The sequence below is a fragment of the Dermochelys coriacea genome, chromosome 26, assembly GCF_009764565.3.
Source record: "Dermochelys coriacea isolate rDerCor1 chromosome 26, rDerCor1.pri.v4, whole genome shotgun sequence".
Taxonomy (NCBI): domain Eukaryota; kingdom Metazoa; phylum Chordata; order Testudines; family Dermochelyidae; genus Dermochelys; species Dermochelys coriacea.
The window spans coordinates 16,255,795-16,279,484 of record NC_050093.1 but is presented as its reverse complement, the minus strand read 5'-3'; the positions used below and the strand labels follow the sequence as shown (position 1 = coordinate 16,279,484).

The following is a 23,690-nucleotide window of genomic DNA, read 5'->3' as shown; positions in this document are numbered from 1 at the left end:
CTAGCGCTGGGTCATGTCAACGAGGCGATGGGGAGCAGTGCCGGGACCTGGACCGGTATTGAGACCTGGAAAGATGCCTGGATCTGGGCTGAGATGATGACCGGTGGGCAGAGTGATGCTGCGACCGGGACCGGTGCAGGGAGTTGGAGCGCTGCCGCGAAGGAGAGTGGTGTTGGAACTATGAGCAGCGGCAGGACTTCGAGCGGCAGCAGAAGCGGATTAAGTGCCGCAGCTTGACCGATGGCTGGATCAGGGCCGGCTTGTCCCGGAATGGGGCCGAACGTACAGGCACCTGTGCCTTGGCATGAGGCTGAGGGGATGCCGATGCCATCATGGCAATAAGATTCCTTGCAGCCGCAAAGGTATCTGGGGTGGATGGCAACTGGACCTCAACCATGCTGCGTGTCGGGAAGTCCAGGGGTACCAGACTCAACGGCTCTCCCCTCAGGACCGGAGTCAACGGTGCCAAAGCCGTAAGCTGTGCCCCTAGATGCTCCCTTGTGGAATGAGTCTCCATGGGCGGTTCCAGGGAGGTTGGTCTCTGTGGAGGTGGGCCATCCTTTTCCGACTTCTGGTGCCGCTTCTGGCCAGGAGAATGGGAGTAGTGCCAGGCAGATGATGTTGGTTGCAGTGCCGGGAAGCGTCGGTGCTGAGGGTCTTGGTCAGAGTCCAACTGCGGTGCCACTCCTACCACTGCCGCCGGGGGGCTGTGCACCGCGGCGCTTGGTGCCAGATCTTGGTGTGCCGCAGGGAGCTGAGGGCCAAGAGCGGCCTCCATGAGGAGCTGTTTTAAACGAAAGTCCCACTCCTCCTTAATCCGGGGATGAAACCCTTTGCAGATCTTGCACTTCTCTGCTTGATGAGACTCCCTCAGACATTTCAGGCAAGAGTCATGGGGGTCGCCCGTTGGCATGGGCTTAGAGCAGGAACCCCAGGGCTTGAATCCCGGAGCCTTGGACACGAGCCCGAAAGAAGAATCAGGGAGGAGGGGAAACCACCGCCCCCCAACTGCACTAACAATAAGTAAACCAACTATAACTAACTAACAATTATAATTATTAACTATACGCTAGGGAGAGTGGAGAGCAACGAAGCAGGACTCCACAGTTCCAACCACCATCATGGGCGGTAAAAAGGAACTGAGAAGGCGCTGGGTCGGCTGAGGTATCTATTGAGCGCCATGAAGGCACCACTCCAGACGGCTCCACAGCTGACCCACCAGGTGTTACTAGGGTAAAAATTCTCCGACTGCCATGCACGCAGTGCACACACCCCTAATTGGAATTGATATGAGCAAGCACTCGAAGAAGAAAAATTTAATTTATGTAAGAGCCTTTGGGAAGGGACCTTGTCAAAGGCTTTCTGGAAATCTAAGTACACTACGTCCCCTGGATCCCCCTTGTCCACACGTTTGTTGACCCCCACAAACAACTCTAATAGATTAGTAAGATACAATTTCCCTTTACAGAACCATGTTGACTTTTGCGCAACAATTTATGTTCTTCTATGTGTCTGACTATTTTATTCTTAACTATTGTTTCAACTAATGTGCCTGGTACGGACATTAGACTTACCGATCTGTAATTGCCGGGATCATCTCTAGAGCCCTTTTTAAATATTGGTGTTACATTAGTTATCTTCCAGTCATTGAGTACAAAAGCTGATTTAAAAAGGACAGGTTACAAACCATAGTTAATAGTTCTGCAATTTCATATTTGAGTTCTTTCAGAACTGTTGGGTGAATGCCACCTGGTCCTGGTGACTTGTTACTGTTAAGTTTATCAATTAATTCCAAAACCTACTCTAATGACACTTCAATCTGTGACAATTCCTCAGATTTGTCACCTACAAAGGATGGCTCAGGTTTTGGAATCTCCCCAACATCCTCAGATGTGAAGACTGAAGCAAAGAATTCATTTAGTTTCTCTGCGATGACTTAATCGTCTTTAAGTGATCCTTTTGTATCTTTTGTATCAAGAAATGCATCCGATGAAGTGAGCTGTAGCTCACGAAAGCTTATGCTCTAATAAATTTGTTAGTCTCTAAGGTGCCACAAGTACTCCTTTTCTTTTTGCGAATACAGACTAACACGGCTGCTACTCTGAAACCTTTTGTATCTTATCATAGAATCATAGAATATCAGGGTTGGAAGGGACCCCAGAAGGTCATCTAGTCCAACCCCCTGCTCAAAGCAGGACCAAGTCCCAGTTAAATCATCCTAGCCAGGGCTTTGTCAAGCCTGACCTTAAAAACCTCCAAGGAAGGAGATTCTACCACCTCCCTAGGCAACGCATTCCAGTGTTTCACCACCCTCTTAGTGAAAAAGTTTTTCCTAATATCCAATCTAAACCTCCCCCATTGCAACTTGAGACCATTACTCCTCGTTCTGTCATCTGCTACCATTGAGAACAGTCTAGAGCCATCCTCTTTGAAACCCCCTTTCAGGTAGTTGAAAGCAGCTATCAAATCCCCCCTCATTCTTCTCTTCTGCAGACTAAACAATCCCAGCTCCCTCAGCCTCTCCTCGTAAGTCATGTGCTCTAGACCCCTAATCATTTTTGTTGCCCTTCGCTGTACTCTTTCCAATTTATCCACATCCTTCTTGTAGTGTGGGGCCCAAAACTGGACACAGTACTCCAGATGAGGCCTCACCAGTGTCGAATAGAGGGGAACGATCACGTCCCTCGATCTGCTCGCTATGCCCCTACTTATACATCCCAAAATGCCATTGGCCTTCTTGGCAACAAGGGCACACTGCTGACTCATATCCAGCTTCTCGTCCACTGTCACCCCTAGGTCCTTTTCCGCAGAACTGCTGCCGAGCCATTCGGTCCCTAGTCTGTAGCGGTGCATGGTTTACACGGTTGTTGTTATCTTGATCATCCAGGGGCCCCACTGGTTGTTTAGCAGGCTTCCTGCTTCTGATGTACTTAAAAAACATTTTGTTATTACCTTTTGAGTTTTTGGCTAGCTGTTCTTCAAACTCCTTCTTTGCTTTTCTTATTACATTTTTACACTTAATTTGGCAGTGTTTATGCTCCTTTCCATTTACCTCACTAGGAGCTGACTTCCACTTTTTAAAAAGATGTCTTTTTATCTCTCATGGCTTCTTTTACATGGTTGTTAAGCCACAGTGGCTCTTTTTTAGTTCTTTTACTGCATTTTTTAATTGGGGGTATACATTTAAGTTGCGCCTCTATTATAGTGTCTTTGAAAAGCGTCCATGCAGCTTGCAGGAATTTCATTCTAGTCACTCTACCTTTTAATTTCTGTTTAACTAACCTCCTAATTTTTGCATAGTTCCCCTTTCTGAAATTAAATGCCACAGCGTTGGGCTGTTGAGGTGTTCTTCCTGCCACAGGAACGTTAAATGTTGTTATATTATGGTCACTATTTCCAAGTGGTCCTGTTATAGTTACTTCTTGGACCAGAACCTGCGCTCCACTCAGGACTAAATTGAGGATTGCCCTCTCCCATTGTGGGTTCCTGTACCAGCTGCTCCAAGAAGCAGTCATTTAAAGTATCAAGAAATTTGTCTCTGCATTTCATCCTAAGATGACATGTACCCAATGAATATGGGGATAACTGAAATCTCCCACTATTATTGAGTTCTTTACAACTGCCACACACTTGGTGAAAACGCGAGGTGCTGTGCAAAGCCCGAACGGGAGGGCTGTGAACTGGTAATGCACCTTGTTCACCACGAAGTGAAGGACCCATCTGTGAGCCGGGGTGATAGATAGATGGAAATAAGCATCCTTCATGTCAAGGGCGGAGTACCAGTCTCCCGGGTCAAGGTAAGGGATAATTGTGCTTAGGGAGAACATGCGGAACTTCAAGCTGACTATGAACTTGTGGATTTCCCGCAGTCCAGAATGGGCTGGAGACCTCCCTTCACTTTTGGGATGAGGAATTATCGGGAGTAGAAACCCTTGCCTTTGAGTTCCTGAGGCACCTTCTCCACTGCTCCTAGGGCGAGGAGAGCCTGGACCTCCTGGACAAGAAGTTGCTCGTGAGAGGGGTCCCTGAAGAGGGACAGGCAAGGGGGATGGAAGGGTGGGGAAGAGCAGAATTGGATAGAATATCCCACTTCTATAGTGCGGAGCACCCAATCGGTCTGACGTAATAAGGGACCATGCAAGGTAAAAGCGGGATAGATGGTTCAGGAAAGAAGGGGAGGCAATCAGGTTGTCGACTGGTATTCTGTCTCATGCACACGTTCAAAAAGGGACGATTAGGGTCCAAAGGGGGCTTAGATTGCTCTTGCCCCTGCCCAGATGGAGGTCGGTGTGCGTCAATTGTATCTACTTCTCCTATGAGAGAAGTCCTGTCTGGGCCTAGGGGAAAAAGACCACTACTGGGTGGCCTGCAGTTTCAAGGGCTTCCTTTGGGTCGCTGGAGCGTGCATGCTGAGAGAGGAGGGATAGCTCAGTGGTTTGAGCATTGGCCTGCTAAACCCAGGGTGTGAGCTCAATCCTTGAGGGGCCATTTAGGGATCTGGGGCAAAAATTGGGGATTGGTCCTGCTTTGAGCAGGGGGCAGGACTAGATGACATCCTGAGGTCCCTTCCAACCCTGATATTCTATGATTCTATGACTTCATTGTGTTCTGGGAGTCCTTTATGCTATGCAGTTTGGAATTTGTTTGCTCAGCAAATAGGCCCTGGCCCTCAAAGGGAAGGTCCTGTAGGGTCTGCTGGACCTCCGGGGGAAGACCAGAGGACTGGAGACAAGCATTGCACCTCATTGCAATCCCGGACACCAGAGTACGTAACGCAGAGTCCACGGCATCGAGGGAGCCTTGGAGGGAAGTCCGGGCGACAGCTTTACCCTCTTCAGCGATGGCTCCCAACTCCGCTCGTGACTCAGAGGGGAGGAGCTCCTTAAATTTCAGGATCGAGGACCACGAGTTATAGTTGTATCTACTCAGGGACGCGAGTTGGTTTGTGATCCTGAGAGAGAGAGAGACACCGACCCCCTGTGGAATAAATTTTCCTTCCAAACAAATCAAGCCATTTAGCTTCTCTTGCGGGGGCCTGCTGACCTTGCCTCTCTTTTTCATTCACCGCCTCCACCACAAGAGAGCATGGGGGAGGATGGGTGAAGAGATACTCATATTCCTTAGTGGGAACAAAGTATTTATGTTCAGCCCCCTTGGCCGTAGTGGGGATGGAGGTAGACGTTTGCCAAATGGTTTTGGCATTGGATTGAATAGTTTTTATAATGGGTAAGGCTACCCTAGAGAGGCTCTCTGGTGCCAGGATGTCCACCATTGGGTCCTCCTGTTCGACCACTTCCTCCACCTGAAGATTCATATTCAGGGCTACCCATTGGAGGAGTTTCTGCAGGGCCCTATAATCCGTGGGTGGCGGCCCAGATGTGGAGGTGCCTGCCACCACCTCATCAGGGGACGATGAGGAGGAAGTCAGCAGTAGGACTGGTTCTGTGGTGCCCTCTTGATCTTTAGCGACCGGGTCCTCACAGGCACTGGATGTAGCCTCGACAGGCAAAGGTGGTGCTGGGTCTGGGTTTTGTGGAGGTCCTGGGGTGGGCAGCTGAGAGTTGCCTCAGGGAGGTGAGATCCCAAAACAGGGAGACGGTGGAATACCAAGAAGGTATGCCCAAGAGGTCTAGAACGGCCATTGAGGCTGTCATTGGGGCGCTGAAGCATCCTGCCTTAGGCTGCCCAGCCCTGATCTGGGCGCCTCAGATGCTCCCGATGCCTTGCCTGAGTGGATGGAGGGCGACCTTGAGCAGGACAGCCAAGGGGGAGTGGTGCGGGACTGCACCGAAGAAACATCCTCCTACAATGGGCGGGATGCATGCTGTGAAGCGCAGTTGGGCCGCAATGTCGATTGGTTCCGCGATGCAGGACAGTGCCACTGCAGGGAATGATGGCGGGGTGTGGAATGGTGCAGCGAAGTAGAGTGGTGCCATCACATATAGCCGTGCCGAGGTGGGGAATGATGCTGTGATGAAGAACAGTGCAGCGATCGAGGATGGTGCCGAAGCGGGGAGAGGTGCCATGACATGGCTCTCAAGTGGGAGTGGTGCCGCATTGCGGAGCGACACCTGGAAGGTGAACAGCGTGCAGGCTGAGGCCGGTGCGGAGAACAGTGCCGCCAGGTCACAGAACGGGATCTGGACCTCAAGCGGGACCGCAACTTATCCGCCGATGACCACCTCAAACGGGAGTGGCTCTGAGGATCAAGACTGCCGGACAGGTGCTGCTAGTCAGAGTGGTGCCGGGACTCAGAGTGGCGTGGAGATCCAGGTCAAGGGGCAGACAGACCCAACATGGCAGGCTTGCCTCTAGATGGTGCCATGCTCAAGGGAGTGGAGGCTTATCCCTCATAGTTGGAAACTTAGATGCCATCATCTCGATGAGCCCCCTAGCAGCTTTGAAGGTGTCCGGGGTGGAAGGCATCATAACTTCCCTCACATGCAACCACGGTGAGTACAGGAGAGTAGGACTCCCTGGAGAGACAGGGGTCTGTGATGGCTGTGCATGGCCCGAGGGTCTGTCGGCCATAGGCCATCCCTAGCACCGTCCCCTTCTGGGGATGCAGTAGCCGTAGCAACCCAGTGGGGAGATTTCCCTTTGGCCTGTTTCTTGTGAGCAGCTGGGGAATGAGAGCGGTGCTGGGGAGAGGGCTTCTGGGGCCCGGGGGACCAGCGGCTCCTGGGTTGGCGTGCTGAGTCCTTTCTTGGCACCGCAGAACGAGGAGCACTCCGCACCAAGGCGCTCGGGGCTGGGTCCTGCTGCGGACAGAGGGCTGACTCCATGAGGAGTTGTTTTAAGTGTATGTTCCTCTCCTTCCTGGTGCGAGGCTTGAAAGTTTTGCAGATCTTGCACTTGTCCAATTGATGGGATTCTCCCAGACATCGGAGGCAGGAGTCGTGGGGGGTCGCCCGTGGATATAGGCTTAGTGCAGGAACTACAGGATTTGAAGCACTGAGACAGCATGCCCGGAGGCCCTTCAGGGCACATGTTGGAAGGGGAGCCCCCACAACCCGCTACGTAGCGTGACTAAAATTAACTAACTAAGAACTATTAACTAACAATGGGTAACTATATACAGAGATTAGCAGAAGAGCTAGGGATTAGTGGGACACTTGCAAGCAAGAGAACACTGTTCCAACAACCATCGCTTGCAGTAAGAAGGAACTGAAGGGGGGTCAGGCCAGCAGGGTCGTATATAGAGTGCCATACAGGGTCGTATATAAAGTGCCATATAGAGTGACCCCACCACTTCAGGGGGTCCACAACTGGCCCGATGGGTAGCTGTTAGGGAAAAGTTTCCAACAGCCATGCACTCGGCATGTGCACGCACCTAACAGTAATTGATACGAGCAAGTACTCGAAGAAGAACTGCATTTCTGGGGACATTAAGATAAAGTCCCAGCTACTCTCTCCCACTCCAAGGCATGCACCATGCTTATATGTGTAACACATAGAAAAGACGTGTTAACATTTGGATTACACCTGCTAATATGATATTTTATGATATATGATATAATATGAGGCAAATCTGTGTGTTTTCTGTGTGTGGGAGGGGGGATCCATAAATAGTTTAAAGCCACAATTTTTGGGTCAACACAAGTTGACTGATAGGCCTCACAAAGGACCTCCAGAGGCAGGAGGGCCAGTGGTCAGGGCTCTAGCCTGGGACTCAGGAACCCTGAATTCAAGTCCCTGCTCTGCTACAGACTTGGGAAAGTCCTGTAGTCTGTCTGTGCCTCAACTGTATAACAGGGTATTGTGAGATAAATACATTAAAAAGAGTAATAGTTTCAGTTACATAGGTGACGGGGCTGGACAAGTACCACAGGCAAATCAGTGGTACTAAGAGCTCCGCAAGACATCACCGAACCACCCCATCCAGACGGCACCAGAGGGACACCAAAGATAGGGAGAATACCTTGTTGAGCGCACTAGCCTTGCCAGTAGGGTGCGTTTCTCATCAGTGGTGAACTGCATGATTCCTGGAGTCTCAAATTTCCGCCGTATCCACTGACATTGTTCCAGGTCATTGATAAACATGAACTCCACACCAACGTGCTGGCAGTAAGCCATCTATTTAAACACAAGAAAGAGGAACACAAGGTAAAGCAGGAGATTTAAGGCACTTTTGCCCTGCAGGGTATAAAATGTAATAAATGCCTGTCACCGCATGTAGCATGGGCTCCTCGTTCAGAATTCAAGGAGCCCTGCAAATGGCAGAGAAGGCCCAAGCAGTACTAGAATGGCCTCCTGAATCCCCCTAACACCAGAGCATGTTGGCACATCAGAAAGCGTAGAGGCCTGCCAGTGTTTTGTGAAATCCAGCCCTGCTACAGACTGCTGACTCCTCTCACAAGCTATTCCCCAGCATTGCACTAAGATGCAGAGATTGTATCAGCCATAGAGTGGCTCCAGGGAGCTGGTTAGTCCATTCTTACAGAACAGAGGAATTCTGCAGAAGGCACAGGCATAGCCACAAGGGGTTGTGTGGGTGATGCATTGTCAATAGCACAGTGCATGTTAGGGAGTTACCTCGAACAAGAACTTGCCTGACAAGCTGAGAAGGGCATGCTGAGGCACAAGTTATAAGGAGCCAGATTGTCACGATTGCTTAGGATCTAATGCATTCAGCTTTCTTGGAAATCTGGTCCTTAATGTTAGCACATAGGACCAGAAGTCAGGACTTGATGTTGATGGTATGAAGAGACTATGGCTTGGCCTATTTTGTTTAAGCTGTGCTGATGGTTTCAGACTAGATCAGAGGTGGGCAAACTACAGCCTGTGGGACTGTCCTGCCTGGCCCCTGAGCTCCCGGCTGGGGAGGCTCACCCCCAGCCCCTCCCCTGTTGTCCCCCCTCCCCCGCAGCCACGCCACAGCGCGAGAAGCGCAGCTTGCACCTGCTCACCTCCCAGACTTTCCAACAAGCCTGTGCGGCCGCTCTGAGCAGCATGGTAAGGGAGTGGGGGGGAGGGAGAAGGTTCCGAAGGGCAGTCAGGGGATAGGGGGCGGTCAGAAGACAGGGAGGGCTGGATAGGGGGTGGGGTCTGGGAGGGCAGTTAGGGACGGGGGTCTCAGGAGGGGGCAGTCAGTGGACAGGGGTCGGGGCAGTCAGGGGACAAGGAGCAGGGGGGCTTAGATAGGGGGTGGGGTCCCGAGGGTGGTTAGGGGACAAGGAGCAGGGGGGTTGGACGGGTGGGAAGTGGGAGGGGCAGATAGTGGGAGGGGGCCAGGCTGTTTTCGGAGACGCAGCCTTCCCTACCTGGCCCTCCATACCGTTTCGCAACCCTGATGTGGCCCTTGGGCCAAAAAGTTTGCCCACCCCTGGACTAGATGCATCTTACCGAGAAAATGTACTGTATTTGAGATTGCGAGCCACAAAGAAGTGACAGTACCTGAGTACCTGGCTCCTTGCCCTACTTCCTTCATTGGAGGCATGATCAGCAGCACCTGCTCCCTTCTTACCGCAAGAGCGGCAGGCCAAGGGTACATGCTCCAACCACTAACAGAGGAAGGCATCTGCTTGTGCCAGGGCTGCTCTTCCCCCCATCTCAACTCCTTAGTGAATCTGTTCGAATCTGTGCCCAGCTCTCCCTCCTTGTGCCTGCCCACCCCGTAACAGCAGGCTGACTTTGGCAATCACCTCACTCCTCCAGCCGCAGATATCCAGTGGCTTTAGCACCCACCATCCTAACAAGCATCTGGCTCCCATTCTCCCTATAGTGGCTCCTTGGATGAGGCAGAAGGGTGCACAAGTTACTTATGACAGTACCCCACTGCTCTGTAGCACCAGTTCCCGAGATCCAACTCCTGGCATGAGAGCACAACTATGAGTTGGAAAGATTTGCTGCAATCCTAGACTGAGGCACTGAGCCTTCCAGATACATAACATGGCTGCTGGAAGAGAGGAGTACTACAAATGTCTACCATGGGCCAGAAAGCTTTCTCCCTGCCAAGCCTTGAGTTACAGGTCCCAGCCGCTTCCTCCATCCACTGTTATATTGGATGGAGTGCAGAGTTGGGAGTGACATTCTCCTGCTTTCAGTACTGTTTTGGGGATGTCTGCAGTGGATCAGGCTCTCAGTGTTACTAACTCTCATAATATTTATGAGTCGTATGAGATCTAGTTTTTTTCTTGAATTCCCAGCTCCTGGAGTCTTGTGATGATGGGAGAATCTCAGCTTTCATAAGTGGAAAACAAGTTTCTATTCCCTCATGATCGCAGTGTGTGACTAGAAAATGTGAGCCTAAAGGCTCAAAATCCAGAAGGCAAATAATAAATTTGGGAGTATTTTTATTAAGATCTCATTATTCTTGAGGAGGGATCCCACTTATGAAATCTGAACACTTGGGGTTGGTAATACTGGGCCTCTGGATTGGTAATAAGAACTGTGTGATCTTGGGCATATCGCAATCTCTCATGGCCTTTTTCTCCAGCTGTAAAATGGGAACAACAGCGCTTCCTATTGCTGTGAAGAGTTCGGAGATCCATGGATGAAGAGTGCCATGTTAAGTGCCGAATATGAGTAGTGAAGGAAAGGAGAACAGAGAATCCTGATCTCTGGTGAGGCAGGGGGAAGTGGCATTCAGAGTTTTATTATTAAGTCTCCCTATAAAGATCCCGAATTGGGAACCAAATGGAACAGCGTAGTTTTCTGAAAGCTGTGCAATTCCCCTGCACTTGTCTTACCTCCAGGCGGCGGATGATCTCGCGGAGTGGAAGAGCTGACTCATTGCCTCCAATGAAAGTGGTCGTGGGCAAGTGGAAGACCTTGTCGAGATCCGATTCATCAAGTCCATAAAACCCTGCAGGATTTTCATGGGAGGACAAGCCAAAGCAGGAGAGAGAGAGAGAGAGGGGGGGGGGCGTGTTTCGGACATGGACAGTCACACAGGAACCAGGGTTGTGGGGAGGATGACAAAAAAGCAGCACAAAAAAAAAAGTAAGCATGAAGGAGGTTTGTGTGAATAAATAACCAAGCAGTAATTAAACAGACACGCGAGCACAGAACAAAAAGGTTATTACAAAAGGCACGCAGGCAACACCAGGATACAAATAAAACAAAGCAATATATATGCATATAAATTGGTAATTAAATTGAGTGTTGAATTGAGAAGGATTGGAGTCCCACATATACAAAATACATTTTAGGAATATAATATAGGTGAGAGAAGAAAAAACAGAGGATTGGCCAGAGTCATTGAGCAAACAGATTTCACCACGTTTGGAATTAACAAAACAAAGTTGAAGCAGAAAACAAAAAGGTTAAATGGACCGACCCAAAACAATAAAAAATAAGGAAGGAAAGCAAGATAAAGAAAGCTGCATCAGTTTCAGGATTCTGCAGTGGACTCTTCTGAATAGCTCACGCAGGGGAGAGAAGTATTTTACAATAAATGGGACCCACGTGCTTTGAGCAAAGCCCTCTTTGCAGGCAGGCAGGCGGGTTTTGCTACTCTTCCCAAGAGATGGCCCCGTTAGCCTGTTCAGGCCTATGAGTTTAAACTTGGCCACTCTTGGAGCTCTTTGTTTTCCCCTGTGGTGGGCAGGTTCTTACCAAAACGTGGTGGGTGTGGTGTATCTGAGGGGGCAATGCTGAAGCCTTCAGCATAGTAAATGGGAAGTTTCAGCTTAAAATAAATTAACAGTCTGTAACGAAATGGGACTCAAATACAAGGCTCAAAGCAAAGAACTGGGAAGGGGGAGGTGAGGGGCTCAGAACAGGGCAGAAATGCCTATGCAACATCCCATTACCAGAGGCAATCCCTTAATGATTAACCTGTACGCCAATGATAACCAGAGATGTTACCAATATGGCCCTATATGTGCCATTCCCCCTCTACCAACAGGCCAATTGTGCCATGAGGTTTCTTTCCCACCAACCTCCCCCAGATGTTACCAAAGCTGTACGCTGGCCCACAGGATTACAATTTAAACACCATTACAACGGTCTCTCTGAGCAGAAGATCATCTCCTTTTAGAAGCAAGCAGATAGATGGGAGTGTTTGGCTAGTATACACATCCTTATTTACATGCAACTCAACCCTGCTCCTTGTATCTAGTTTCAAAGCAGAGAGAGATCTAAGAAATTCTATTTTCATTCCATATTTTTGGACTAGCAATAGCTCCTCTGGGCAGAGAGAGTCCCTGACCTGCCTGCGGTAACTGGAGTCCACTGATAGGAGCCATCCTGTGTCCATGCAGTGGTTTGTCTCCATTCTCAGCTGCCAAGTCACATCTAGACAAGGTCACTCTATGTTAATGGCCTTTTAGGGCTCCCTCTATCAGAGCACCTTTCAGTGCCCACTTTTGAAAGTGGAAGGACCTCTGTGTACGTGAATTTAAAAGTGAGCACTAATGGAGCAATTTAATCAGGGATGATGTATTGGCATGAATGTATTTGAAGGTCGTTTAACATCATTTGAGGGCACCAGTAAAACAGGCAGATAATTAGCATAGCTAATTACAGACATGTGCCCATTAGCTTTTATACTGTCAAGCCCTTTTTTAGAGGGCATAAATGGGCCACAGAACTAAGCTGGAACTCTGGACAGGAAGTTTTAAGTTGTGAAGGAGGTATTTTTAAATCCATAAAAATAACCTTCCTGTTGATGTTCAATAGTTACTATCCTGCCCTATAGCACCTCAGTGGAACTAAAAAATGAGTGACAAACATGAAACCTCAACCTCTGTGAGGTAGGTCAAAATGTTTGAGACAGAGAAACTGAGGAACTGAAAAGGACTTTCCTTTCATAACCTAGCAAGTCAGTGGCAGAGCTGGGAACAGGACCCTGGAATCCTGACCCTCCAGTCCCCTGTTCCAACCATTAGGCCACACTTACCTAATAACTAGAAGTGTGATGAACTAGTAAAAGCAAACAAACAGGATTTGTTCTCTTTTGGTGCTGAAAAATCTGCTTAGCTATGATATAGGGTTTAACCCAGCCCAGGCCGTCCCACTTGCATCTGTGCAGTCACTGCAGCTCCTCTGCACTCATATGGGGATGAGTAGCCATGTGCCATAACAGTGACAACTCTGGAATCCTGCCACACAGGTTGGCAGGATGAAACCAAACGGATGGGTAAGATCATGGAGTAAAATTGTTACTGGGTGACTAAATATACATTTACAAAGTGACTAGTGCCTTCCACAGGAAGGGTTAGTGATCACATGGCAGCATATACTTTCCATGAAGTGGCCAAAGCCTGAATGACACAGAAAAGTCATCATTGCTCTTATCAACACTCCTGTCTTTGAATGTGTGTGACCTCCTCTGGGTCTACAGTCTAGGCCCTCTAAAGTCTCAACTCAGTATTACGCAGTCCCTACATTCCCCACACTGTCCGTGCTGTGCTACATGAGGCCACAATACACGACGTTACAAATATGGGTGCTGTTTAGAATTTCCTGCCTTGGGGGGAGGGTGCAACTTTAGTAACACAAATTTAAGCCTGCAGTTAAAGCCTCAATTAGATGACTATACATCCAATCGGCTAGAGTGGAGTCTCCACGGGGCGGGGACCTGACCATGGCAACTTCCTGGTCTGTCTTCTTGGCTTTTCTAATGCTCAAATCACAGCACTGCTGAGTTGCAATAGTGCAGGGAAATGCCCACTGAAGTACCACAGGTGAGTCATCCTGGGAGTGGGCAAGTGATGAGCAAAGTGACAGCCACTCTCTGTGGGGGTGAAGGAGCAGCTGGTCTCACTGGAGTTCCAGAGTCCTGCTGCTGGCATGTGCACTGCATTCAATGTGTCTCCAAGATGCTCTTGTCTGTCCAGGCCAAGCTGGCTAGATCAGGGCCTCCAGCTGAACTGCAGTGACAAGTGGTTTGTGCTGCCTCCTATCCACAATAGGATTTTATACCTCTGGGGCAGAGGAGGGCAAACTACAGCCCACAGGCCAAATCCGGCCCATCCAGGCTTTCGATCAGGCCCGTGGGATTTCCGCTCCCAGAAGCGGCTGGCACAACCTGTGCCCCCCCCAAGGGGGAGGAGAGGGGCAGAGAGCTCCATGCGCTACCCTCACATGCAGGCACCGTCCCCTGCAGCCCCCATTGGCCAGGACTGGGGAACCGCAGCTAATGGGAGCTCTGGGGGTGGTACCTGCAGGTGAGGGCAGCGTATAGTGGAGCCGCCTGCCTCCCCTGCCCACTCCCAGTTATACTGGCCACTTCCGGGAGCGGCGCAGAGCCAGGGCAGGCAGGGAGACTGCCTTAGTCCCACTGCACACCACTGCCACCCCGGAGCCGCTCGAGGTAAGCAGTGCTGGGCCAGAGCCCGCACCCCAACCCCCTTCTCTGACCCCCCGCCACACCCCTCCTGCATCTAACCCCCTGCCCTGAGCCCCCTGCTGCACTCCGCACCCCCTCCTGCACCCCAACCCCTTACCCTGAGCCACTTCCTGCACACAGCACCCCCCTCCCACACCCCAACTCCCTGCCCCAGCCCTACATTCATGGCCCTGCATATAATTTCCCCACCCAGATGTGGCCCTCGGGCCAAAGAGTTTGCCCACCCCTGCTCTGGGGTATAATTGAGCCCACTGCCTTCAAAGGGAGTAAAGGGCAGAATCTGGCTCCATAAGCATAAAAAGAGTTGGTCTCTTTACCTCCTCTATCACTTATTGCTTGCCCAGCAACTGCTCAACTCAGCCTTTGCTTTTGGCTGTGTTGAGCAATTAAACACAATTTAAGTGAAGCTGTTTATATATAAATTACACACACTTGGGTGAAGCCAAAACAGCCTGTGTGAGAGATGCAGCAAGACCACTGGGTAGGAGATGGGACTACACTGCACAGAGTGCCTTCTCCATGACTAGCAGGCAGCCACCTGAACAGTCCTAGGCTGGGGGTTTTCTGATGCCAAAGAAAATGCTGAGAGCCTCAGGGACGCTGAGTTAGTGACTAGATTAACGGCAGTAAGGATATGTAATGGGAAATCTACATGAGGAAATTGATCAGAATAACTCCCACAGTGGACACTTATTCCACAATACCTATAGTGCTTTAAATTCACACCTTACCTTATTCTGGAACAATTTCCCCATTTAGTCAAGTCCTAAAAGGCAGTAGGAATTAGGCCAGGGCGATGGACATAGGATTTCAGTTCTACTCCAGCAGCAGTACTAAAAAAGCACAGACAGCAGGAAAGTGATACACTGCCCTGAGCTGATAAGGCAGCATGGCCATGGTTGAGTTTCGGCAGAAATGTGGCCTCAAGAAGGAAGCGGCTGCTTAATGCTAATGAGTTTTCTGAAAAGCCACCTGCCATTTCTAAACTGTTTGGTATTAGGCTGGGGCCCTCCAAGCCTGTCCGCCACACTGGCAAGGGAGGCTCCCCATAGGCTGGGAGAGAGGCCTTTAGCTGTGGGCAGGCTTGCCCCCGCCCACATCCCAGAACCCAACAGGACACTAGCAAGAGAGGAGAGTGAACTATAGACCCAGGAGATAGAGAAGCATTCCTTAAGGTTTCCCAGACAGCTGCTAGGTGTGTGCAGGCTGGTTGCCTCCTCTTGCTCTTTGCAAGGTGGTGGCTCACCCACTCCTTCATCCTCCTCTCTAGAAGGGATATGCTAAGCTTGAGGACACCTGGGAACAATGGGACTGCAGTTACAGATTCAGGTTTCTGAGCTTCCCTTGACTTTTTGCTTTAAATTTTAATTTTATGGTGGCTACGTAAACACTAGGATCAACGTTCAGGGTTGTTTTCAGACCTTTGTTTCTCTGCTCACTTGCTACACTCCAGCTTTTTGATTAATGTTGGTATTTATAGAAACCCAGAGATCTATTTATATAACTGGGTGTGGATTAGGGGCAGAGTTCGCACATAGGCAATTTAGTTCTAGGTCAGATGCAAGTCAGGAGGGCGAGATTCAACGATCTAGTGAGAGCAGGAAAAAGGAATATAATCAGTCTGTAAGAGGGCACATCTGATTGTGCGCTGTTCCCAGCCCACACAGCTGGGACAAATTCCTTTGCTATCCACTCCCATACTTCTCCATATCACCGCATGTAACCTGTAGAACAGGACTATGAAGAAGGACACAGATGTGGTCCAATGGCAGTACAGTGTGGTCGGGCTCTCCCTAACCTTTCTATTTATTCGCTATACAGGGGCCATTTTATTCTAACACAGAGATCACCTCTTTAAAACACTGGCCCAAAATTCGACAGCTTGGATGCCTGAAAGTTAGGCCGTTTCTTTAGGTGCTTGATTTTTCAAATGTGCTGAGCATATGGAAGTCAATGGCAACACAGATGCTCAGCACCTCTGACAGACTAACTGTTTAGAGGCTGAAACAGAGAAGGGCCTGACTTTAGGTGCCCAACAGGGAAAATTGGCCTCCATGCACAATAACGATTCAGATGAAAGCAAAGTGGACCTAGTAATATGAATGTCATCTGGTCAAAGGAAGGCAGGTGCATTGAAAGCTACCCAACTATTATGCCAGTTCAAAACAGGTTCTAGGCTCTAGAAGACATCAGGATACCAGACAATGACTGAGCACAACGAAATAGGATTTCTGGAAAGCCAGGCATGCAAGTGGACAATATGAAAAGCACCTGAAAAACTCAGGGTTAAAATAAGCCTATGCACGTTGGCAGCATCACTAACCAAGCATTTAGCTCAGGCACTGTTATTCAGAGAGAGACATTAAAAAATGATACAAAACACTTGACACTGTTGATGAAACATGGGAGGGTTTTGTAACTTTACCCGCTCTGCACATGCCCAGAATAACCTATTCAAAGAGAGTCCTGAACTCCAGAAGGGTTAAAGGCTCATTATTTGCATACCTCCTACTGTTAGCAATCTCAGCCGCTCCTTGAACACTGCAAGATCTGGGAGGGGAGGGAAAGGTGGGATGCAGAAGGGAGAAGACAGAGAGATGCAGTCAAAGTTAGTAAAACCAGAACTGTGAAGAGAAGTCATGGAAAGCACAAGTTTAAAAAAAAAAAAGTATTCAAATATGGTCAAAACCACTGTAGGAGAGAAGGCTTAGTATGGGGGATGACTATGCATTATACTGGGGAAGAGATCCACGATGAAATCCTTCAGAAAGCCAGCCGCAAAGAGGGTGCAGGTGAGAGTGAAGGGTGTCACTGACACCGGGGAGCAATTGCGCTGCATGGTTTGAGATCTCCTCTTATTGTTCCCCTAAACGAAACATGCACATGAGAAGATTACAGTATATTGGCATGTAACAGCAGCCAGGAGTCTGACAAAGCTCTGGAAATCTGTTAAAAGTCGTTGTAGCAGCATAAAGCCTTATGGGGAGGTATCATACACAGGCGTTCCAGATGCTGAACACGAGACCCTGTCCTTTCTTCACAGCTAGTTTATCAAGCTAAAAGAAAAGGAGTACCGGTGGCACCTTAGAGACTAACAAATTTATTAGAGCATAAGCTTTCGTGAGCTACAGCTCACTTCATCGGATGCATCCGGAGCTGTAGCTCACGAAAGCTTATGCTCTAATAAATTTGTTAGTCTCTAAGGTGCCACCGGTACTCCTTTTCTTTTTGCGAATACAGACTAACACGGCTGCTACTCTGAAACCTTTATCAAGCTAGGAATTGTTCTGCAAATGCCAGTGTTTTGAATGCCTCAACTCCTCCAATCAATTGCTGCTGGTGGGAGATATGATTTTCAAGGTCACCCTTAAAGAGCAACGATGGATTTGCTGACAGCATTCAGCTACAAGGAAACTGGATGTAGGGCTGCAGTGCAGCTGCCTCTGCAACATCAGTTCAAGGCACAGAGAGGAGAACAGGTTCTCTGCACGCTTACAGATGCAGGGATGCACACCTGTCCTTATGGGGATGTCGTTCTGATCACAGTCTTTGCACTGACTCAAGTCTGCCCGGTGTCTAAATGCTATTAATGGCTTGCTCATTTAATGGAGAGCCACACATGCAAAATGCTTTGTCATTTCTGACACTGGCTGTAAGCATGCTGGATGGAGTCAGACATGCTGGGGACACAGACAGTCAACACACTGGACTCCTGCACAGGATGGGCTACAGCTGTTAGCAGTGCCAAAGCTCCATTTGAGGGTTAGAAAGATTGGGGGCTCAACCACTTTCATAGCATGGACCACATCTGAGACACTTCTCCCTTTGGCTGCTCCACAATGGCCCTAGGCAATTGTTTACATGGAGAACAGTGAAGTATGCAGTGCGTTTTTAGCTGTCTTAATGACATTTTAGCAGCCGGAAAGGAGGAGAGCCAGCAACAGATGAGCAGCCAGCTCTTAGCAGATTATACTCTGGGCACCTCTGCAGCAGGGAATATGGCCAAGTCCACAGCTATCTTGGTGAGAAAGGAAGCAGTGCACTTCCATATACAAGATCTAGGCTGGACTGGATCTGATCAACGTGCTACTGAAATTTACTGGCTTGTGGAATGAGATTTTCACATTTGGAAGCCTCTGGTTACAAATAATCCTGTATGCTGCCCAGTGATCACATAAGCAACACAGAAGATCAATCTGGGTTTGGGAAATAACCTGCTTGTTGAGCTTCTTGGGGCTAGATTTTGAACAGGAAGGCACAACAGGGCCACAAGTACCACTGATGAATGTGCCCAACAACCCATCCAGAGGCCCAAACAGGCTGGCTGGCTCACTTGCAGTACCTTAAAAAAAAAAAAAAAAAAAAAAAAAATGAGTACTTGTGGCACCTTAGAGACTAACAAATTTGAGCATAAGCTTTTGTGAGCTACAGCTCACTTCATCGGATGCATTCAGACTCTGTGTATGAAGTGAGCTGTAGCTCACGAAAGCTTATGCTCAAATAACTTTGTTAGTCTCTAAGGTGCCACAAGTACTCTTTTTTTTTTTGCGAATACAGACTAACACGGCTGCTACTCTGAAACTTGCTGTACCTTGATTTCAATATGTTCCCCCCCCGGCATCTAGCATAGGGTGGAATCTGCTGCGAAGACTCAAGGTACACCTTGGGTTTTAACAGCTAACATGGCTCTCTTTGTATCACTGTCCATCAGATCCATTACTGGCAGCAGCGAGTTAGGCTGGAATTTTCAAAGGAAAATAAGGAAGTTCAGCACCCACATCCCACTAACATTCCAGAGAAACTGGGTGCTTAAGTCTTTCTGGAGATCCCAACCTCAACCTTCTTCTCACACAGGCTTCAATACTCTTACACATTTCTCGGCATGAATGGGCTCATGTTGTTTAAGTCAAAAGGAGTTTCTGAAGGAGCAGAGATAATAGCAAATTGCTAAATAAAAACCATTTGAAAATCAAGAGATCAAGTTTTGGAAACTGGCTCTTTGCTACTCCCCTCTTAATTACAGCATACACCCAACAGTATCTTGTACCCAAGCTATTAGCTGCAGAACTTTTACTAAAGCTGATCTCCATGTATTTCACTGCATGGACAGGTTGTGTCACTAGGACAAATAAAATCATTGAGCAACTAACCATTCTGCTTGTTAACTGCAACCCAAGTCTCAGGAAACCATTTTAACATTAAAAACAAGCAGGATTTGCTTAGAAATTAGCTTCATATGTGATAAACAGGCTACTGCAGATCCCAGACCAGTGGCCAGAATATTTGTACTTGTCTTGCTGCTGACTCAAAGTATGCAAAGATAAAGTTGTAAGAGAAGGCCTAGGTGTTCCTCCTCCCTCTAATGGTCCCTGAGCTACCAACCAGTGAACAGCACTGGCAGAGAGGTCTGCTAACTGCCCCCCAATGGCAAGAATAATAGTACATGACCGCCTGACACTAGTATATCATTTCCCCACAGTCAAAGCACTTTACCAACAGTATATAGGTCCCAGCAGTCCTGAATGCTAGGCAAGTATTACCTCCAGACTAGGAAATGGAGGCATAGGTGTCTTTGTCTAAGGCCATGGGGGTACCAGTGCTGAAATTGGGATTTAGATGAATGATAACACTAAATTTGAAGGATTCAGTTTCTCAGTCCTACATCATCCTGTCATGTAAGGCATACATAGGGAAAGGCATTCATAGAATCATAGAATATCAGGGCTGGATCTCAGGAGGTCATCTAGTCTAACCCCCTGCTCAAAGCAGGACCAATCCCCAATTTTTGCCCCAGATCCCTAAATAGCCCCCTCAAGGATTGAAATTACAACCCTGGGTTTAGCAGGCCAATGCTCAAACCACTGAGCTATCCCTCCCCCACAAGAGGCATTAAACCAAGAGACACACAGACCCCTATTCTCCTCTCCCTGACCCATTTCAGTGATTTACACCGCTGTAAGAGAGATGAGAATGAGGCTCACAGATTCTCACTCCTGGAAGAGAGGAGGAGCAGCGAGGGATACCTCATGTGACAAAGCTCTGTCCTTGCCTCCGTGGGTCCCACGTTTCCTGGCGGATTTCGCTAGCCTCAGAGGCTCACTGTGACCCTCCACGTCACCCTTCTTTCTCTAGAGACAAGGGTCACAGTCTACTGAGCCAATTTCATCATAAGACAGCGAGGGAGGTGAGGAGAAGTTATCCTCCCTTGCACAGTCTCTGTCTCCCAGTCTCAGTGATTAAACAGGGGGCAAAGGGGTGGGTGGGGGGAGGGAGCCCGGGCCCACCCTCTACTCCGGGCTCCAGCCCACGGACCCTAATAGTATCAGCTATGGTAGCTGACCTTTTAGAAACATGACATGTACAATTCCCTGGGCTACTTCCCCCACAGCAGCCCTCACTTCCTCAAGCTCCACTTCACCCTTACCTCAGGGCCTCCTTCCTTGTGCCTGATATGGTGTGTACTGCTCAGCCTCTCCAACCGCGCAACTTCTTCCCACAGCTCCTGACATGCACCCCCACCTGAGTGACTGGGAACTTTTAACTAGTTCAGCCAGCCCCTGATTGGCTTCAGGTGTCCCAATCAACATAGCATTCTCCCTGCATTCTGGAAAGTTCTTAATTGGCCCCAGGTGTCTTAATTGACCTGGAGCAGCTTCCATTTCACTTAACCTGGTACCAGGGATTTGTTTAGCCTGGAGCTAATATCTATCTATCTCCCATTACTTTTCTATAGCCATCTGGCCTTGCCCAGTCACATGTCCCCCCCCTCTGCTCAACACCATGGAGTTGGGCAACTTGGGACGCCAGGCAGTATGCTCGTGACAGACCATCAGCGTTGCCATGGTGGCATCCAGGCCTGCACCGTATGCGGAACTGGAATGATTGGAGGGATAAGAACTACCTGGTGACCCTTGCATTCTTTTCCTTATTCCGCTGCATCCACTGGAGGGGTGCATGGTCCGTCACAAGAGTAAACTGCCAGCCTAAGATAATAACGCAGTGTCTCCATAGCCCATTTGACAGCAAGGCATTCTCTCTCGACTACTGCGTATTTCTGTTCTCTTGGGAGAAGCTTTCTGCTTAGGTAGAGGATCAGGTGTTCCTCTTCTCCCACCATTTGCGACAGAATTATTCTGTTTTTAGTACCTCTCCTCTGTTTATAGCAGAGAAGTCTGAAGAAGGGGAAATTATTGCTTTCTGACTGTGCTCTTTGGCATCTGGAAAACATCTTGTTTTATCCTGCTTCTTATGAAGTCCAACCACTACAACTGTTTACTTGCTGGGTAGTGGCAGCCCCAAGGGGTGGGACTAATTTAGGGAACAGAGAGTAAGCAAAGCTGCATAGCTGGCAGATCAGTTGCATGTTTTTGTCAGTCACCACCTTTTTTTTTTTTTTTTTTAAAAGCTTTAAAAACACTGACTGCACAACAGCCTTTTAGCTTGCCTTTTCAAAATCTGATCCAATAGGCCAGGGCTGTGTGTCCCCACTGTATTTTCCACCGAATGCATCCGATGAAGTGAGCTGTAGCTCATGAAAGCTTATGCTCAAATAAATTTGTTAGTCTCTAAGGTGCCACAAGTACTCCTTTTCTTTTTTGCAAATACAGACTAACACGGCTGCTACTCTGAAACCTGTTATATTGGCATAGTTAAAGCAGTACATCTTGTGTGTTTAGATAAGGCCTTTGGCTCCTAAATGAAGCGACCAGCTTTTCAAACACACTCCAGTTTAGCTACTGGGGGCAAAGCAGTCTTCTGAAAGTCTGTTCCCTCAAGCATAACTAGACTATACCTGCTACTAAGACACTTTCTTCCTTTGGAGTCTTAAGCTGATGCACATCTGCTCACAGCTAAGCCAGCTAATTTCATTTAGAACTTCCTGAGAGATTAGATTCCTCCACAATGAGTTTTAACTGAAGCAGGGAAAGCTGAGACACTCAAAGACAAAGTTCTACAACATTCTTACTGGCTTCCTATCTTGTTCTTTAACAATGTTAGGATTTTACTTGACACAGACTTTGACAGAATGCAGGAACTCTTCAGCAAACACCTGTGCTAGTGTTTACTTTTCTCTTATGTTTGTTGACCCATCAGGTGTTCCTACAGCCTTTCCACTGTCCACAGCATTGCTCCTGCTTTTAGATCTTGCAATGCCCATTTGGGGAAGACATCCAGTTTTAAATTCTTTTTATTTAATGAAGCAAACACTTTGATCCTGGCGAGGACTGTGCCAGAGCAGAACAACCTGTGTTTAACCGGATGCTCAGATGTACTGCTGTACTTCTCGTATCAGGAATCTTTCCACACATGGCTGAATTTTACAGCCATCTTCTATTTAATGACAAGTTCCCTTTCAAATTCATGCATCAACTGTTTCCTTGACAGGATGGGGAAAATGCTGTAAACAGTAACCCTGCTAATGTTGAAAATCCTATGTAGCTTTTTACACTGATCTTAGTAAAGATTGGGGGAAAAGATGTTAAGATCAAGATTTCAAAAGTAATTGGTGATTTCGGGTGGTATGTTTAGAAAACATGTTACTATATTCCCAAGTCTAGTCAGGGTCTAGAATCAGCAGATAGCCTACACACCACTTAAAGTCTCAGGATAGGTCTTAAACTGGTGCATACAGATAGGTTTTGCGCTGGCCCTCAATTTCTCCCTTAAAGGATTTCAGCCTGCTCAGCTCCAGCTCTATTCTAGCTCATACATCAATACAATGTTACTAAACAAGTTAAAATGTGTTTTCTGTCAGTGCTGCAAAGCCAGCGAGCTGAGAATAAGAGCAGAATTCCAACAAAAAAAAACACAGTTTTGCATCTAAAAATGATTACTGAATCTGTGAGACAGAGATCTACTATACCTTTAAACACAAGGCATTTTCCAGATTAGAACCGTACTCCGCTCAGTGTTACATTTAATTTAGTTCTCAAGAAGTTTCTTCCTTTTAGTGCTGTGATATGGGGCCCAATTCTCACCTACACTAACTCCCCTTTAGGCCACTTTGGCAGCATAAAAGTGGCCTCAGAGGGCAGAAACAACCTCATGAGAATACCGAGCACAGAGGCCCCCACAGCTGGTGTACACCCTGGTGTCAGGGTCTACACTGCCCCTTCTCTCAGCCATCCCCCAGCTGTAGGGGGTGCATTGGAGTCATGGCCATAACACACTCACTATGACTATTCTTTGCTTTCCAGGAGTTACAGGAAGTAGATCTTAAAATTAAAGCAGCACGAGGCTGCTCTAATTTACATGAGGGGCTGTGCAGGGTGCCACACAATCTCAAAATCCAGGGAGCACAAGATGTGGCTCAAAACCACCTTTACCCCCCCTGCTTCCACAAACATGGGCAAAGGACTAGAATGAGAGCCACCAAATGATTTTAAATACTCAT

The 23,690-nt window shown here is 48.3% G+C and overlaps 1 protein-coding gene across 8 annotated transcripts in view; it reads right to left on the bottom strand.

Moving 5' to 3' along the window:
• OGDH (oxoglutarate dehydrogenase) overlaps positions 1–23,690 on the bottom strand; it is a 106,161-nt gene that overhangs the window by 44,211 nt on the left and 38,260 nt on the right. For 4 of the 8 annotated variants that reach the window (XM_043502975.1, XM_038384651.2, XM_038384650.2 and 1 more), the window contains 3 exons: positions 16,802–16,846; positions 10,692–10,807; positions 7,922–8,076 (listed from right to left, as the gene is read on the bottom strand). In XM_043502975.1, coding sequence (XP_043358910.1) covers positions 7,922–8,076; positions 10,692–10,807; positions 16,802–16,846 — 316 coding nt within the window. Of the gene's footprint in view, positions 1–7,921; positions 8,077–10,691; positions 10,808–16,801; positions 16,921–23,690 lie in introns of all 8 variants that reach the window. The other 4 variants (XM_038384653.2, XM_038384652.2, XM_043502977.1 and 1 more) reach the window with 2 other exon arrangements.